The sequence below is a fragment of the Carya illinoinensis genome, chromosome 1 (assembly GCF_018687715.1).
Source record: "Carya illinoinensis cultivar Pawnee chromosome 1, C.illinoinensisPawnee_v1, whole genome shotgun sequence".
Classification (NCBI taxonomy): Eukaryota; Viridiplantae; Streptophyta; class Magnoliopsida; order Fagales; family Juglandaceae; genus Carya; species Carya illinoinensis.
In genome coordinates this window covers 40,336,766-40,354,099 of record NC_056752.1, presented here as the reverse complement: position 1 = coordinate 40,354,099, position 17,334 = coordinate 40,336,766, and the positions used below count along the sequence as shown (strand labels likewise).

The 17,334-nt window shown below is 33.1% G+C and overlaps 3 protein-coding genes across 4 annotated transcripts; 2 read left to right on the top strand and 1 right to left on the bottom strand.

Annotated features, from left to right (window-relative positions):
• Positions 1–305: 305 nt before the first annotated feature.
• On the bottom strand, positions 306–4,051 carry LOC122318849 (vesicle-associated membrane protein 724). The gene is made up of 5 exons (XM_043136547.1): positions 3,593–4,051; positions 1,696–1,837; positions 1,474–1,594; positions 839–901; positions 306–759 (listed from the first exon to the last, which is right to left on the bottom strand). Exons 1-5 carry the CDS (start codon positions 3,780–3,782, stop codon positions 610–612), a joined length of 666 nt encoding a protein of 221 aa, XP_042992481.1. The 5' UTR covers positions 3,783–4,051; the 3' UTR covers positions 306–609.
• A 3,064-nt stretch (positions 4,052–7,115) lies between these two features.
• Positions 7,116–9,629, top strand: LOC122318844. The gene is made up of 7 exons (XM_043136535.1): positions 7,116–7,461; positions 7,543–7,581; positions 7,840–7,893; positions 8,014–8,067; positions 9,026–9,079; positions 9,165–9,239; positions 9,367–9,629. The coding sequence occupies exons 1-7, from the start codon at positions 7,408–7,410 to the stop codon at positions 9,490–9,492; spliced, it is 456 nt and encodes a 151-aa protein (XP_042992469.1). The 5' UTR covers positions 7,116–7,407; the 3' UTR covers positions 9,493–9,629.
• Positions 9,630–13,057: 3,428 nt separating this feature from the next.
• LOC122302715 (heavy metal-associated isoprenylated plant protein 35-like) lies at positions 13,058–14,871 on the top strand. Of its 2 annotated transcripts, none has more exons than XM_043114115.1 (3): positions 13,058–13,308; positions 13,410–13,485; positions 13,852–14,871. In XM_043114115.1, the coding sequence occupies exons 1-3, from the start codon at positions 13,261–13,263 to the stop codon at positions 14,613–14,615; spliced, it is 888 nt and encodes a 295-aa protein (XP_042970049.1). In that variant the 5' UTR covers positions 13,058–13,260; the 3' UTR covers positions 14,616–14,871. The 2 variants fall into 2 exon arrangements, with proteins under 2 accessions (XP_042970049.1, XP_042970055.1); XM_043114121.1 differs by having other exon boundaries at positions 13,248–13,308; positions 13,842–14,871.
• The last annotated feature ends 2,463 nt before the right edge of the window (positions 14,872–17,334 follow it).

Genomic DNA, 17,334 nt, shown 5'->3' with positions numbered 1-17,334 from the left:
ATGATGGACCCCATAAAAACCACTCGCTGTTGCAGTGAATATCAACTTCTGAGCTATATACTTTTGGGTGAATCTATTTTCGAACAATTTGCTTGCCAAAAAAGGACAAGAAGGTCCAGAACCTGTTAAAATAGTACGGAAGTATACATTCGACTAAGTCCCTCGTTGTATGAAAACATCTGAGCGAGCAATTGATTAATTGGACCTAAACAAAGGACGAGTGATAAAAGACAATTGCTGTTGAGCATGCAAGATGTTAGGTTGATTTAATGTAACAATATCCAGAACTGTAACTGGACTTTGAATATCACAAACTATTGCTATATTGGATTCAAAATAACATCTTGATGTATTATTTGACAAGACCTACCATGACCCAGCTCTCTCTCTCTCTCTCTCTCTCTCAACACTGAAAAAAATAAAAAAATAAAAATAAAACAAAACTCCTACACCGACTTGCAAAGAATTCCTGGACTTTACTGTTGAGCACAACTTCACTTGTGATTTTGAAGATACACCCCAAATTACAGAACATGGTTCATGCGCACAAATTGTTTAATCTAAGTCTATGTAATTTTGTTCCCATTGCTGTGTACTGAAGAATTTCTACTAGTTGGTGCAGTCAAATCCATGGCAAATAGAAAGCCAGATTATCAGGACCAGAAGGAACAAGATTCCAAGAACCACCAGCTTTATTTTCATGTTTTGATACCACATCTTTCGTCTAATTTGTGTTCCTTTTTCTTTGTACAATTGGGCCTGAAATTTCCAAAGAAGAATCTTGTTCAGTATGAAGAAGAGAGATAAAGCCAAAAGTTGCTCTTGTTCTGTCAATTACCTGCTTACGCAAGTCCTCAGTCTTGTCAACAATATTCGCTAGGTGTTCCCCCCTATCAAGAGCCTGCAACGCATATATAAAATCAAATCATATATCATGCAGCTTCTGTTGCATGGTTTTCTTATAATGTAAGAAATGGTGCAACTTTAGCAAGCAAAGTTGATGTTAGAGATATTTGCTAGCCGCCCTACCAGGGTGGGTCTTTGGCACTGAGGAGTGGCTTGGAGGCAACAAAGCTGCCGTTAGTTTATTTAACAGAGTATGAATGGGATGATTCAATGGATAAACTTTGCAAATTCATGAAGCAAAATAATATATATACACACATATATATATATATAGAGAGAGAGAGAGAGAGAGAGAGAGAGAGATCCTGTTTTAGTACTTGGCCCAAAAGGAAAGCCAATTTTCACTCAATTTAAAATAAATAGTAAAAAAAAGGGCACAAAATTCTGTATTGGTTCCAGCATAAAGAGAACCATGGATGCATATGGTTAAAGCATCATATAAAGAATCCCCAAAAACAAAAGAGTAAATGTACAGTATTATTTTATGACACGAAACCTAACCAAGGCAGGGATACACAGTATTGTGGTAAAAAGAACAAATTTTAATTAAAAAAACTAAACTATTACCTTGTCAATATTCTCCAACATGATACTTTTAACTTCTGAAACTTGAGCCTTCACTTTCAACAACTTCTCAATCTCTTCAGCATGGTCAATAATATACTTCATGTGCTCTTTCATGATTGGTCTGTAAACTTAAACTCGCTTTATTTTTCACCTCCCGGTAAGATTTTCTGTTCAAATGCATGGATATTTAATGCATCATATTCAAGAGTCAAACTTACATACCCGAATTCCTTGTTAAGACTTTTGGCCATAGCTGTATCTGCTTTACCGCCCCCATATCTTTTCCTAAAGTCTGCCTTCATCCGTTCCAAGAATGCAATAGATATCTGCTTGCCAACAGATTCATTGGCCACAACACAGTAAGCTGCAAATCACAAAGATCCACAATAAGACAGTCAACCTATTAAGAGCTAAACTCAATGGTTAAATTCTCAACTATTTTATCTAAGTAACTAAAACATCTCCGGTTAATTTAAATCACTCTGTGCAATTATGTGCTCGAGAGAAAATATAAGATTCCTTATTCATCATATCAATATCCACGCATCAGATCTGGTGAACCACTTCAAGTACTGAACAAAAAAACATGTGGTATTCCGCCACAACTATTTTGGCCACTTCACATAGATTCGAAAACCTCTAGATTCAAAGATTCTTAGAAATAAATTATGAGAACAAGACATTATGAAACAGGCATATAGCTATGGTAAGGGTCCATCTAGTGTCATATACCAATGTGGGATACATTGTCTGATATGTATCCGGTATCCAAAACACAAAATGCTCTAATGTTGAAGAATGGGAGACACATGGCCAAGGTATATCCCATGAGAAAGGGTTTGACACTCTGTGGGGCATCCAAACCAGTGCACTTCATAACATAGAAAAATGGTTTCATATAAATCCGGCTTTTATATCAATCCAGCAGTTCCCCTCACCCCCCAAAAAAACACAAATCCTCCCTCACGTCATGCATGTGGTTCTCTATCCTATAAACTGGTAAAATACTTCAAACCAGTATATTTCAGCTTCAATGGCATAACAGGACAGAGCCCATTCACAAGTTCCATATTAACGGAATTCCTTACCTCACATGCGTCCTTAATGGTAAACCTCATCGGAAAATCAAAAAAAGAAGACGCCTCATACAAGGAAATTTCCCCACAGTGAAGCAAAGCTTCAGCATTAATATTTTAGTCATGAAGTCGGAGATTATAAGTTCAACTGGAGCATTAAAAAAGGTAAACACTTGAGTCATGCACGCATGCCTGGATTTACCGAACATCCTGATTATCCTCCTTCCGCTAACTTTAAATATTTATTCTGATTTTCTTCATCACATACCCACGAATAGCACATTCCACGCCCAACAGCATATATGATATATCCATCAATCAATCAATCAAATAAAGGTCAGCCCTACAGACTAATACTTCTATTATAAGAGAGGAATTCATACAGATTAATACCGATCAATCTCAGTCCATCTAAACGTGTTAGTTGGCAATTTGAAAGCACGATTTGTCCCGTATACTTGGGCATTTTGTCTCTCTTTTGATCAATAAAAATTTGTTTACCGATAAAAAAAAATTGATAGCACGATTTCTTAGGAAAAACTTGAACTCGTGCTACGTCACAACGGGCATCTGAAACAAGCTAAATTTCCATTAAGTACGCAGAAATTATGAATATTTAACACTTCAATGAGCGTCAAACTCTGCTACAAAAGAAAAAGAACTTTTTTTTTTAATAGAAAAACAAACAGAAATAACTCAACTAATTCACTCTCTGGGGCTAGAAACAAGTACCGCTCATTGAATTTTCCGGAATATAACTACTTAGCTCACTTTAGGAGACTCTTTAATTCCTTGGAAACCAAAACGACATGGGAACCCCTGAATGCAAAGAGTTAGATTTTCAACTATTTAGTATTTTCCTCAGTTTTTTTTCCAAGCAGTCAAACATCTGCTTAACAAAAACTATAAGAAAACACGAAAACGGAAAGAACCCAGAAAACAAAATATACATGTGAGTGTTTCGGGCCAGATCCAGGTACTTCCTCTCGCAATTCAACTTCCAACTCAAATAAAAAGAGTGAAATGAAAAAGGGAAATTTTACCATAACCATCTTCGACGAGAAAATTGAAGGTGTGGTGGTCGCAGGTGTAGGTGAACTTGTTGTTGGAGGAAGGGAGTTTCTGCAGGCACTGAGCCGCAATCGCTGGGAAGTTGCCGGTAAACTCGGTGTACTCGGCCAAGACCACGGTGCCTCGGGCCACAAAGGTGTATATGAACGATTCCTGACTCATTGTTTTCTCTCTCTATGCAATGATTTAGCTCCGAAGCAGGACAGAGATGGAGCAAAACGAGAGAGAGAGAGAGAGAGAGAGAGAGCCCTGAGCTTTTTTTTCCCCTAAGCAAGATCTATTCATTAACCAAAGCAGCAAAGTAACATAGTCTTGTTAATTATACAGAATTGCTGGGAGGGTCTTTCCCACTGTGAAAAGATAACAGACATTGGGAAATGTTCAGAGCTTGTTGTTCCTACGTTCGCAATTTCTGGGATCTTTTGGCCTGTTTCTTTACTATTGGTTCTTTTATTGGTGGCCTGTTTCTTTATTTATATTTAATATATATATATTTATTTATATAAGAAAATGATAGTACGAATATTTGCCCATCTAGTCATATATTTTTATATTTTTTAATAGTTAAGTAAGTAATTATTAATAAATTTATATTTTTAATAATTAAAGATATTTAAAAATTTCTTAAAAAATAAAAATAATAAAATTCATTTATATTAATATGCACATTTGATAGATATATTTAATAATCATTTTCCTATTTTAAAATTAGCAAAAAGAAGCAATACAAAAACCAAAACAAGGGACCAAATTCAAGTCCTAACAGAATCTGTGTGGGGGCGGGATGGACGCGTGATATATAACCTGTAAACAGCAGGGTTGTAGGCACTAAAATTAGCATTTTTGCTCGGCTTATTACCTAACATCTTCTAGAAGATATATATATATATATATATATATATTTTTGATAATTCTAGAAGATATTCTTTTGCTTCTACAACATTAGATCATTGCGTGGACTCTTCTCTTTTGGGTCCAAGTCTGAAAAATCTATACATCTTCTCTTTTATCAATTATCGTTTGAGATAGTTTTTTACGCTTCCTTACAGTTTCTGTAATTCTCTTTAACTGTATTGATCCCAGTCACTGTGTTAGAAATATCTTGATTGTGTACCCTTTTGTTCTTTACGACTCAAATTACATCCATAGCTTAGCTTAGAGTTAAGAACAATCCAAATCCAACATTGGATTGACCAATATGATTGATTCTCTACACAGCATCTAAGCAGGAAAAGTTGTTCAACAGTTTCAGACAGTACTAAGCTACTCAGATCTTGGACAGAATCCAGATTACCACGTTACTTCTTTATATCTATTAACATGTTATTGTGTGACCATTTCTTAAAAAAGAGATTATGTTCATGTCTGCACAGCATAGATGAATTAAATGTATACATGGAGTTGAAGTAGGTAACCTAACCAATACCTACAACAGAGTACTTAGATTCGTAAAAATATTTTTATGTGTGTATTTATCCCTCACTATCATAAGGTTTGGAGAAACATGCATTGGTCCATTCACACGAGTTGTTCATTAATTCATGAAAATAATAAATCGTGATGAGTCAAAAGTAGCTATGAATGTGGTTTGATGTCTCCTTCCTGCCTAACCATATTATTCCCAAAATTTGGAAAAAAAAATTAATTAATTAATTCATTTTTTATTTGGTGGCAAAGCATAACAAAATTAAAAACTCACTCATCCAGATTGAGTCTAATTTGCTTAATCTTTGATTTCTTTTTTATTTATTTATTTATTTAAAGTAGGTATGCTTCCTATGAATGCTTGATCCACCACTTCCATAGGTCATTTTCTCTGACCTCTTGTTTCTACCCTTGATAGGGAAGTAGAGTGAATTTAAAACTTTTTATAATTTTAAATATCAGGGTTACCAATAATATTTAATATAGTGAAGTCTCTATATTCAAATTATAAAAAATATTTAGATCAGAAAATTATATATATATATATATATATATAATGTAGATTCAAGTAAAGCTCTGTTTTTTATTTTTTATTTTTTTTTTAGAGTTAGAAATAATGAGGATGGAAGGCATGGGTTATGTTATGATGATGAGGATTTTGGTAGTGGGTAACAAGGTGAATGTTAAAATTCTTTCCTTTCCTTAATCATGTATTTAAAGGTAGGATTAAAGTTAAAGAGAATAAAGTAGTAAGCTAATAATGATTGGATGTTTAGTGCTCTAAAATTTGCCAATTACAAGGAATGATGCCCCCATATACATATATCTATATATGTGCGTGAATAACAAAAAAAAAAAAGCTTTGAATCCATCCCCAACGGATCTAGAAGCCTCTAGATCTCCCTTTTTCTGTGTCCAATTACTTCAATTCTCGAACCTTCTTCCTCATACATATAACTTTAAAAAAATATTAAAAAATCAAGCGGATCTAAAAAGTGGTAGCTAAATCAGTTGCTCAGCTATCTAAATAATTATAAATTAATATAATTTTATGGAATACGTTCTATCTAGTTTATAATAAATATAATGTTACGATTCGACGTATCACATTAATTTATAGATTTATTTGTATATAATATTTTTGTGTCTAAAATATTTTTTATTATAAAATATATCTAATGTATTATATCAAATTATATTATTTTGTAAATTTATTTATATAATATTTTTGTATAAATCTAACATATTTCAAATCTAAGGTCAGATCGTAGATTTGATAATGGGTTCTCTGGTCGTGAACTATGTGAGTTTTTTTTCTTTTTTTAATTGTTCTGAATGTAAAACTATAGGTAGTGCTACAGTTAGATTATTCATAGCATGCATCTAGTGATAATTTGACCCAAACATATTTTCTCTTTTTCAAAACACCTTTTCAAATTCTAATAAAAAAAAAAATATATCTGGCAAGCATTCTCAAACAACATATATTTCTTCGTAACATCGTCATTTCCATGAACCTTAAAAATAAAAAATCTCTAGAAAAGGTTCTACTATTTAAAGATGCATATGTTAACAAATCCCTTATTATATGAATAATTATATTTATAAAAAAATTAAATTACAAATGTTTTCATATTGAATAAATCTATTTACTATTAATTTTTTCATCATTTTAATAACCTCCAGTTATATAATATTATATTATGAAACGATGAAAGAATGATAAAAATTAAGAACAGTACTACAAACACCGTTGGTGGCTCCCGCCACTGTTAGGTAAAAAAAATTTTTATTTTTTTGTTTTTTAATTATTTTTTAATACTTTTAAATATTTTAAAAATATATAAAAAATTTATAATAATATTAAAAAAAATTCCTTAATCATTAAAGAAAAAAATAAAAAATAAAAAACTTTGACCAGCAGTAGCCCCAGCGAGAGCCACTAGCGGTGCCTTAATGCTTTTCAAAAATTAATATAAAGAGAATATTTCTCTTTCATATTATATTAATAAATAAATAAATATAAAAAGACATATTAAAAGACAATAAATAAGGTTGTCCCTCAAAAATGGTACTAAATAAGGTTGTCCCTCAAAAATGGTACTGAGAGTCTGTGAGATTCAGAGTGGAAGCTGCCATTAACTTGTACGAACTGCCCGCCCAAACACATCCTTAAACTCAAATTTCAAAATCCGGAAGCACTGTTTTGTTCTGTTACTCTGTTCCACCGTCTGGGTCCTTGTATATATAACCTCGTCCCGATGGTCGAAACTCTGCGGATGAACAGGCCTACCGACCACAAATCTGAATTCAGAACCCGCTCCAAACAAACCAGATAAATCTCATCGGCATCCTCGATTCCATGGCCAATTCTGATTCATCTCCTCCTCTCCCTCGTGCCAATCCACTCTCCTCCGTACTCTCTTTCTCTCCCACGTTTTTGTATTGATATGTTATTTTGTTTATGAGTTTGATGATCTGTGATTTTTATTTGCAGAAGAAGGAGAATATTACTCCGATTGGCTCAAAGATCGCGGTAATTTGAACTCCGCACCTACCTTTTTTCCGTATCTGTTTATCATAATCAGTGTTTCCTTTGTTTGCTTTTAATGGGTTTTTTAGTACTCTGCTTGGTTGAAGTTTAGATTTTTGTGGAACGGTAACAAAGAGAGAATTGGGGGTCGGGCATTTCTATTTTTTATTTCTATTATCTGTGTTCTCTATATTCTCTGCAGCCAAACAGGGACTTCAAACAGCTGTAGCTTGCTAATATCTGTTATTTTTTGGTTCTCAGGAATTAAATGAATCAAGGGCTGAGCTGCTTGATAGAATTCAAGGTTTGAAACAGGTGACTTTAAGCAATGCTTTCTTAGTGGGAATACTGGTTGTTAATTTCTTCAATTTGGTTTCATACATTTCAGTTCTGACTGCGGACCGCTTTTTATTTTTATCTTTTTGAGCTAATTAGGATTTGCAAAATTGGAGATCAAAGTTAGACACTCAAGTTAAGGTCTATTGCGATGTAAGTGTTCTGTTTTCTATATGTGAAAATTCTGTGCACGGCTTTGGGTGTATTTTTGTCTTTTGAATTTTTAGTCATTTTTGCTCGAATAAAGTATCTTGCTCACATGGGTGCTTGTTCTTTGGGACATGTTATGACATTCTATTCCTTTGTTTGATACTTGGATCTTATTTATGACTGGATTAATTCTCACCCAGAGCCGTTTTAAACAAGTGTTGGAATTGATATTTGGATCTTATGCGGGGTTTGCCCACACAACAGGTTGGGGATTGTCAATAGAAACATCATATGTTTGGTAAAATGGTAGGCTTTATGTAAATAAAACAAATCGTTTGAGATTAAGTAGACAACTATGCTTGTAAATAGATATATAAGGATATTAGCTAACAACGTATATCTAATGTGTTCCCTTTGCCAACTAAGCATAACAAGAAAGAGGAGTGAGGACTTTGGAATAATGATGCTGTCAACATATTTTGAATCGATGATGCTTGCATGCGATAAATTGACATTGGGATTTCCAATTTGAATATTGTCATGGATGAAAGGTGGAAGTGGCTTAATAATTCCTCTTCTACCTATGCACCATCGGAATTAGTCGGGACATTATTTTGAGACACTCGGTGTCATAAAAAAAGAAAATTAATACTAACAATTTGATCATATATACATCATATCTAATGTGGTTGACATCTATGAATTTGTGATATGCATGACTTAATGCAGATGGATTGAATGTAACATACAGACTAATGGAGTTCAGTATTAGAAATACATCAAATCAGATTCTAAGTTATCTTTATACTTCTCAATGGAGTTCAGTATTAGAAATACATCGACGTGCAGAAGTTGAACGTCTAATTGGCATACCAGAACTCACCGCTTTCTAGTTTTCATAGAGATTCCTTTGCTCTTAAACTGGTAACTTTTTTATGCAATTGTTTCTTACTTCATACAGGAGCTTTCAGATCTCAAGAAATCACTAAATGTTGAAGTAGAGCAACTTCGATTGGTAAGTGGTGCTCCAAATTTAGCCTTCCAGGCTCTATTTTCCAGATATATGTATATAATTCTTTTCTCAATCAAATTGGAACCAGGAATTTCAAGAACTGAGGACCGCTCTCCAGCAGCAGCAACAACAGGATGTTACTTCCAGCCTAAGAAACTTGGGGGTAAGCTATTACTAGACTAATTTTTCCTATGCCTTCGGCTTATCTGTTAAATAGATTTCTGGTACAATTTTATGTTTCCAAAACTAATCACTATTACCTGGACTGACGCATAATGAGCTTTTTGCAGCTGCAGGATGTCACAAGGGATGCTAAAAATGCCCAGGCTCAAGATTGCAGGGTTGAGGGAAGTGACAAGGAAGGACATGTTTTGCCTAAGGAGGAAGACAATAATGATAAAGAAAGTGAAAGCTAGATGACTTAATTCGGGAATGTGTATGCCTTTTTGGGTTTTGCACCAAAAGGAGATGGGCATTATTCCGTGAATCTGTACCAATGTTGTTTAAAGAGAAACCTAAATACGGAAAATGATATTTGCAGGGTACACGAAAACTTCTTTTCACGGATAAATTTGAGATTATACGGAAAAAAAAAAAAAAGAACTGTACAAAAACGGTCTCTCTCATCCCGTTTTTCTCTCCAGGAATAAAAACCTTCCCCACCGTTCCATTCGGTATAACTCCTTCTCCACCGGCCAGGGTGGGGGCGGAGTCACGCTCTCCCTGTCATGCTGCTGCTGGACATGTCCACAGTCTTTTTTCCTCTTTAGCTTTCCTAATTTCTGCCCATAGCTCTGAAAAGGCTCGGTTTGCAGTACACCGGCCACCATCGACTGCCACGTGCCCAACTATCAAAACCTCCAACCTCCAACTATTGACTGTCAAGATGGAAGTAGAAAACTTTTAAAAAGAATGGCGCGTGTGGCTCACGTGTAACTTATGTAGCACATGAATCCGCATGAGATTTACGTATCGTCACTTCAAGATAGGTCTATTGTCATCACAAGTGGCACCAACGAGGTCAGTAGCCTCGGATCTTTTAGATCCGATCTATAATTTTTTGCAAATGATGGCGCATGAGCTCTATGTGCCTCCACAATCAATGTTGCTTCATCGGTGATTTGGCCATTTTTCTAGTTGTTATTTTCCTATTTTTTTGTTTTTAAAGAGAAAGTGGTCGTATAAATCTACTTCAACAGTCCAGCCCAACAAATTGTATCACACTTTTCACTACGACTTCTAACCGTAGTCTTATAATATATTCATTAGACTATATTTAAACCGCTTCCAATGGTTTCCTTTTACAAGAAATAAGTGTATTTTTTTTTTCCAAATTCCTCCTCCTTTTTTCCCCAATAGTGTTGTATTTGCTGGTTTTAGAATGATTATCGAGGATTCCTATCCCATTAACTTTTGTATCTTGTAATTTATAGTTTATTTATGAAATGCTTGTTTAGAAAAAAAAAAAAAAAACTTTGAGATTATACAAGATTTATACGAAAATTTTATTTTTTTAATGACTCTTTCTTTTCAAAAAGAGTATATGAAAACTGTAATTTTGACTACTGTATATAACATTAACCAAAAAATTAAATATTTTTAGACTAGTTTTATATTTTTAAGAGAAATGATATTTTTCGTAAGAGTGTGTAAATGTTATATATATATTTAAAATTAAATAAATATAAAATTTACATAAAAAAATTTGAATTTGTAATAAAAAAGAATTGGCAAAGCTGGTATAAGTCATAATTAAAAGTAGAATTTCATGCAGCAAACAAGATTTGTTTCCTTAAAGAAGTTCGACTTAACATTCATGGTATTTTTATTTTCTATAAATTTTGTACCAATAAAAAATTATGAGGATGGTCTTTTATTGGTTGGGCCAACTAATCAATCGTATGGCAGTGATTTATTGTTGGGGGGTAATTGCAGCCCTATATATCTACCCATATCTACCACTCATGATTTATTTATTGCGTCGTGCAAGATGAAAGATTAATGTGATGTCCGGTCTCGTCTTATCAACCTCTCTCTTTTTGCACCATTTTCTGAGCACAGCGTCAGTTTTAATTGGCATCGCGATAATAGAAGCTTCCGTGTGCAGATGTTGAAACCCATATTGATTGCTCGACCAATTCAGGTTTTGATACCTGAAAACTTGAATAGGGCCGACAAGAATTGCAAAATGAATAATAACAGGCTTATTATTTTAATTTATATATAGTTCTAAATAAAATAGTATTTTTTATTAAATTTAAATCCATCAAATTAAAAATAAATTTTAAAATAATATCATTTTATTACGTAGATATAAACAAGTTGTGATAGAGTAATAATTCTATAATTGAGTGCCTCTACGGCAACACATGAATCCAAGGCAATTTTTTTTTTTTTTTTTGTTTTTTTGCTTTTTTAATTTCATGTATTTTTTCTAATGCTTTTAAATATTTTTTAAAATAAAAAAATCACAACATCATTAAAAAAAATTTCTTTAATCACTAAGGACCTGTTTGTGATTGCGGTGGGAGGTCCAAAAAATAGGGTACAATGGTATAAAGTGTCTATATGACAAAATTTATCCGTTTGGTAGTTTTACATTAAAGTAGTTCTAAACCAAGAAAAAAATAAAATATTACGTTTCAATAAAAGTACCAAAGTGATGCTCTTTCTCAGAAGTACTTCAGAAAAGGTAATCCATATTTTACCGTGCTATGTATATTACGAAATGACCCTCGTCATTTAGCACAATGACAATTTTATCAATTTATATTTTTTTATTATTCCTATATAATCTACTCAAAACTTTGCTCATCAATATTTTTTATTTTTCTCCTATCACTTATGTATCGTTGAAGAAATTTTCTTTTTCATTATAATTATTGAAAAATCTATTAGACTATTTTGTTATTATTTTATTTTTATCAAATATATGTTCTTTTATGTCATTTTTATGTCAAAAAGTACTTTTTAAATTTATTTCCAAACAAATTAGTATGTTTAAAAGTGCTATATACATACGGATCCTAAACAATAAATAGCTTTTTAATAGTAGAGCTTATTACATTAAACTCTAAGTTATAAATTTTAAATTAAAAGTAATATTTTCTACCACAACTCAAACACATGCATTAAGTAAAAAACAAAAACCAATGGAGATTTCCAGTTAGGAAAAGCCATGTGTGACTAGCATTTCTGTTCTAAACTTTCTCTTGTAAATAAAATACATCCATGCCTCACTCAACTAGCCTTCCGATCACAATTAAATTTAGTAAGTATGATGAATTTGTAAAATCTACAACAAAATTTGCATTGATTATGATAAAAGACATTTATAAAATGGAAGTCTTATATTCATAAAAAGATCTTATAAAAATAAATTTATATATTAATATAGTTTTATATATTACGTTAAATTTTATAATAAAAATAGTTTTATAATTTAATATATTATATCAATACATATCAGTTTGTGAATTTATTTTTATGAAATCTATTTGTGACATTTATCTAAATAAAACTTATAAATAGATATGCCTTGATTACTTTAATTTAAAAAATACAACATCAGTCAAATTACATTAATTTATAAAATAATTTTTCATAATTTCTTTTAGAGGACTACACATTTTTCTTAAATTCATTTAAATAAATGAAAATTTATATTCTTTATCTGCACACACCATACAGTACTTTTTTTTTTCTTTATTTTAAATGTGTGGTATTTTAAATAATAAAAATGATGTATAATATGTAAGAATGATAAATAATAAAATTTGTATCTTTATTTATTTTTAATACAATATCGATTAGAATATTGTTCGAGGACTGCGCCACTCGTCTAATACAATATCGAATACAATTTATATCTTTATTTTTTTAATACAATAAAATTTCTTCGAGTACTGCACCACTCCTCTCGTTAATTTCCGTGGGTTCTCTTTTGTCATTTTCAAAGTATACTTTGACAGTTATCTTTGAGACTTTGCACTCTCCCCCCGATTTTAAGTGCATAAAATTGAAGTACTTAAGAGTTCAAAGCACACGGGTACCGCTTTGACCTGAATTTCTCTCACATTCATTCCTGCTTCTTCCTGAACGCCTTCAAAACTCCCAGACTCCCCGCTACTCTTTTCTTTACCTCCTCAATTCAATCTCAAATCTTTACATTCCTCCCTGATCTAATGGCTGCAAATTCTGCTCTAGAACCATCAGAAGCACTGAAGTATCAGGTATATCCTTGAAGACAAACCCCCTTCGTATTCTTTCTAATATTTTTCTTTCCTCGCTGCATGTTTTGGCATTTCAATGCTTGCTTGCTTTATTTTTTCAGACATGGGTCCTGAAGGTTTCTCTCCACTGTGAAGGTTGTAAGAGGAAAGTCAAAAAAGTTCTGCAGAGCATTGATGGTATTGAACAGAAATATGAAAACCCTTTTATCATTTCGCTGTTGAGAAAATAAAGTAATAGAAAAATATATCACTAGAAAAATAAATCCCACACCTTTTCTTTTTTTGAGTTACCTGTCGAACCGAAAACATATTACATAACTGAGCTACACAGAACTGTCCGACTTAATGCAGGCAAGTTTCTCTCTTTTGTGAAGCCCAGAACAGAAAACATTACCTTTAAGTTTCGTTGTTCTTTCGTTCGATTTTCTATTCATCCAAACAGTGTTACAAACATATAATCTGGGAGATAAAACTCTATACACTCGTTTTCGGGGTTATCTTTTGTTGCATAGCCTTTATTGTACTTTCTTTAGTATTTTGCAGGTGTTTTTGCCACAAACTTTGATTCACAGCAGCATAAAGTTACGGTGACAGGAAACGTCACAGTTGAGACCCTGATTAAGAAGCTGGTTAAAACAGGGAAACGCGCCGAGATTTGGCCAGAAAATACGGTCGGGAAAGAGAAGAAGTCCGGGAGAGCAAAGAACAGGGACAAAGGTAGTGACCCACAAAGTCGCATAAATTACAATGTTCAAAAAGTTGAGAATCCATGCGAGAAATTTGAAGAGAAGCATAGCTCTGCTAAAAAAAGTGGAGGCGGAAGTGGAGAGAAGTCGCAGGTAAATCATATCGCCAGTGAGGAGTGGCCGGCTAAGGGTCACAAGGGCAGTGAAAGTGAGGGCGCTGCTGTGCTTGCTGCAAAAGGTGGTGGTAAAAAAAAGAAAGCGAAAGGGCAAGAAGGTAATAATGAGAGCAGTGGTCAGGGTGCACCATTCTTCGGTACGCCTGCAGGCACGAAATCTAAAATTCATGGTCCGGGTATGAATCATGGTGGTGTGGCCCCGCTAAATCCCAGCCCTACACGTCAGCAATCATGCCAGTACCTACAAGCAAATTACCCTCAGCCGGAGTATACAAGTTACAACAGGATACATCCTGCCCAAAGTTTCGGTCCCTCCTATTGCGTTCCATCAGTACCGTACACGTACGCAGGTGCCAACCACGAGATTTATGCAATGCAAGCAGCACCGTTGGATTCGTTTGGGATTTTCAGTGATGAAAACGCCAATGGGTGTTCCATCATGTGATTTCCTTCGTTGTGGGATCGAACGGTGGTAGTGTTGGAATAGGCCTTTGTGTTCAGATAAATAGAATTGGTAACTAAAGTAACCATTTTGGGACTCATATTACTTATTACAAAGTTGGTTAGACTGTTTGTCGAGGAAGAATTGTATTTTGGGCTCAAATGGGTATGTGTTTTTTTTTTGGAATTCGGTCTTTTAAGTATTGTGACTTGTTTGGGCTAAGTTGGTTGTGAAATGGAAGCTGAAATCTGCAAGGTAATTATTGTTTGCTCCTAGTATTTCTATTTCATAAAGACATATTAATAGGGTCAAAGATATATAAAAGAACGGGTGGATAGAATGCAATTAACATATCGTTTTATATATGGCAAAATCCCAAAGAAAAAGAAATAGATAGATTGAGTTCATAAAGAGAATGTTGTAAAGGCAGTTGTTGGAACCGTTCATAATTTTATAGAAGGGCAGGCTTCATTTGTTTTAGACCCATTTGGATGTTGAGCTGAGTTGAATTTTTTATGAATAGTAGTGAGTAGAAATTGTAAAGTGCGTTTTGTGAGGCATACCTTAGATGAGTTTAAATGTATTTATAAAAATTTTAAAAAGATTGTAGATCCCAAGTATAAAGAGGTGTTGAGTTGAAAAAAGTTGTGGATCTCGCGTATAAAAAGGTGTTGAGTTGAAAAAGATTGTTATTTCTGTGTGTAAAAAGTACTGAGTTGATTAAGGTTGTGAGTATCATGTATAAAGAAATTTTGAATTGAAAAAAAGTTGTAGTCTTACATGTAAAAAGATTTTGAGTTGAGTTGAGTTTAATGATTTGAGAGTGGACTGTTTGAATATTAAACTTAACTTAAAATTAAACCAGAGTGAGTTTAGTTCAAATTTAAAAAGATGTTAGTCTTTTTAGGAACACAATTGTTTCCTTTCCCCTTGTGCTCTTAAAAATATTTTAAACTAAGTTCTTTTTAAAACATTATTAAGTACTAAAATAACAATTTTTTTTGTTTTGTTTTGTTTTTGTTTTTTTAAATAGAAGATTGTCGGTCCACACAAACCATACTCATGCGCGGGTTAGACATTCTTGTTGGGTGGTTGGCCAACCACCCTTTTAGGATGGCTAGATCACCCGGCGTGGGTGGGGCAAGCTAGAGCAATCCCACAAAAGTGGTTTGTCAGCCATCCTTTGGGGGTGGTGGTGGTGGCTAGATGGTGACGATTGAACCACCCATTTGTTGGGTGGATTTGGCCACATTGCGAGGATGTAATTGAACCATACATTCGATTTATAAAGACCATAGTGTCAAAAGAGTATGCTCTCCTACCATTAGCCTTAGCCCAAGTTTCTAGCAGCTTAAAACAAATGAGTGCATGGTATGGTAGACTGTACAGTTGCAGTGGCACGAGCTCTCTATATATCATATAGTTTTGTTTCTCTTGTTTACAAAAGGCCAAAATAAGCATTAAAAACACTACCTTTGTAGAGCCGAGTATAATATAGTTACTAGCCCCTAATGTAGTAGTCAACATGAGGACTATTTATTCTTTACTTTACGTTTTGATCTGGTATATATAGAATTAGTTTTGCTTTCCAGCTGTCTACATCGCATATCACATCTATTTTAATTTTAATTTTAATTTTTTTATTTCTATTAAACTAATTGAATACTTTTATTTGTCATCTCTACACTACTTACTTTTTAAGGAAAAAAATAAAAAATAAAAATAAGTATTTAATATAGAGATGGTAAATAGAATTTTTTTCCCTATAGAATACTAATTATAAGAGTTGGTATTCCTTTTCATGACATTTGAAAATTTGAATAGCACAATTTGATTCCCATTTGTCGTGACTATGGTCAACCCCAAAGATCAACACTAATTGACATTCCGAGGCTAGGGAACCTTACGGCCATTTTGTTTGTTCTTTGGTGTATGTATTATAGATTTAATTATTAAATCTATTAAATTTAATTGTCTAGGGGAGTAGGATTTGAAAGAGCATTTTTATCATTAAAAAACAATTATTTGGTCAATGTCCAAAAAATAAAAAAGAAAAGAAAAGAAAGATTCCCAAGCACCTACTTTGATCGTGAAGAAATCTTGTGAAAACGACGGAAACAAGTTGCAAAAAAGCACAAAGAGAACAGGGTATTGTCAACAGCAGCTCCATTGTCAAGAGGCTAAAGGCCAAGAAGCTAAAAAGATGATGTTAGGAGAAACAAAGTGGGATTATATTCATGTAAAAAGGTAGTTTTGCTGTAAGATTGTTTTTGTCTTTAATCATCAATCCCGGCCAACGAGTTGAGGACAAAATACTAACTGCAGGTTCAATGTGGACCAGTAATGAAAATGACCGCATCATTTGAAGTTCATGTCACTAGGTGTTATTTTTTTTTAATAAATTTTGAATGGTGTTTTTAAGGTCCATAAAAATAAAATAAAAAAAATAAATAATTGAATTTACTTGATATTATTTTGAGTTTTTGGGACAATTTTATTTATTTATTTTTTATTATAGCAGCGATCTTGGATTCTAACATAAACTAACTTTGTTCTTTATTCTCGTTTCTGTTAAGTGTTTTTACTCAATAAATTGTCATTTAACAAATACCATAAGTAGTTAAATCTCAAAGCTTGCCCTTTAGAATCCCAATACGAACAGCATTTATTAAGTACTTTATAAATAAACTATTTCATTACTATTCACAGATGAGCTAAGAAA

Coding starts and splice junctions, on each gene's coding strand:
- LOC122302715 (XM_043114115.1), top strand. CDS start 13,261: ATGGCTGCAAATTCTGCTCTAGAACCATCAGAAGCACTGAAGTATCAG. Junction 13,309..13,409: donor CAGAAGCACTGAAGTATCAG/GTATATCCTTGA, acceptor TTATTTTTTCAG/ACATGGGTCCTGAAGGTTTC. Junction 13,486..13,851: donor AGTTCTGCAGAGCATTGATG/GTATTGAACAGA, acceptor AGTATTTTGCAG/GTGTTTTTGCCACAAACTTT.
- LOC122318849 (XM_043136547.1), bottom strand. CDS start 3,782: ATGAGTCAGGAATCGTTCATATACACCTTTGTGGCCCGAGGCACCGTG. Junction 1,838..3,592: donor TCTCGTCGAAGATGGTTATG/GTAAAATTTCCC, acceptor TGTGATTTGCAG/CTTACTGTGTTGTGGCCAAT. Junction 760..838: donor CTGAGGACTTGCGTAAGCAG/GTAATTGACAGA, acceptor TGGAAATTTCAG/GCCCAATTGTACAAAGAAAA.
- LOC122318844 (XM_043136535.1), top strand. CDS start 7,408: ATGGCCAATTCTGATTCATCTCCTCCTCTCCCTCGTGCCAATCCACTC. Junction 7,582..7,839: donor CGATTGGCTCAAAGATCGCG/GTAATTTGAACT, acceptor TTTGGTTCTCAG/GAATTAAATGAATCAAGGGC. Junction 9,080..9,164: donor AAGTAGAGCAACTTCGATTG/GTAAGTGGTGCT, acceptor AATTGGAACCAG/GAATTTCAAGAACTGAGGAC.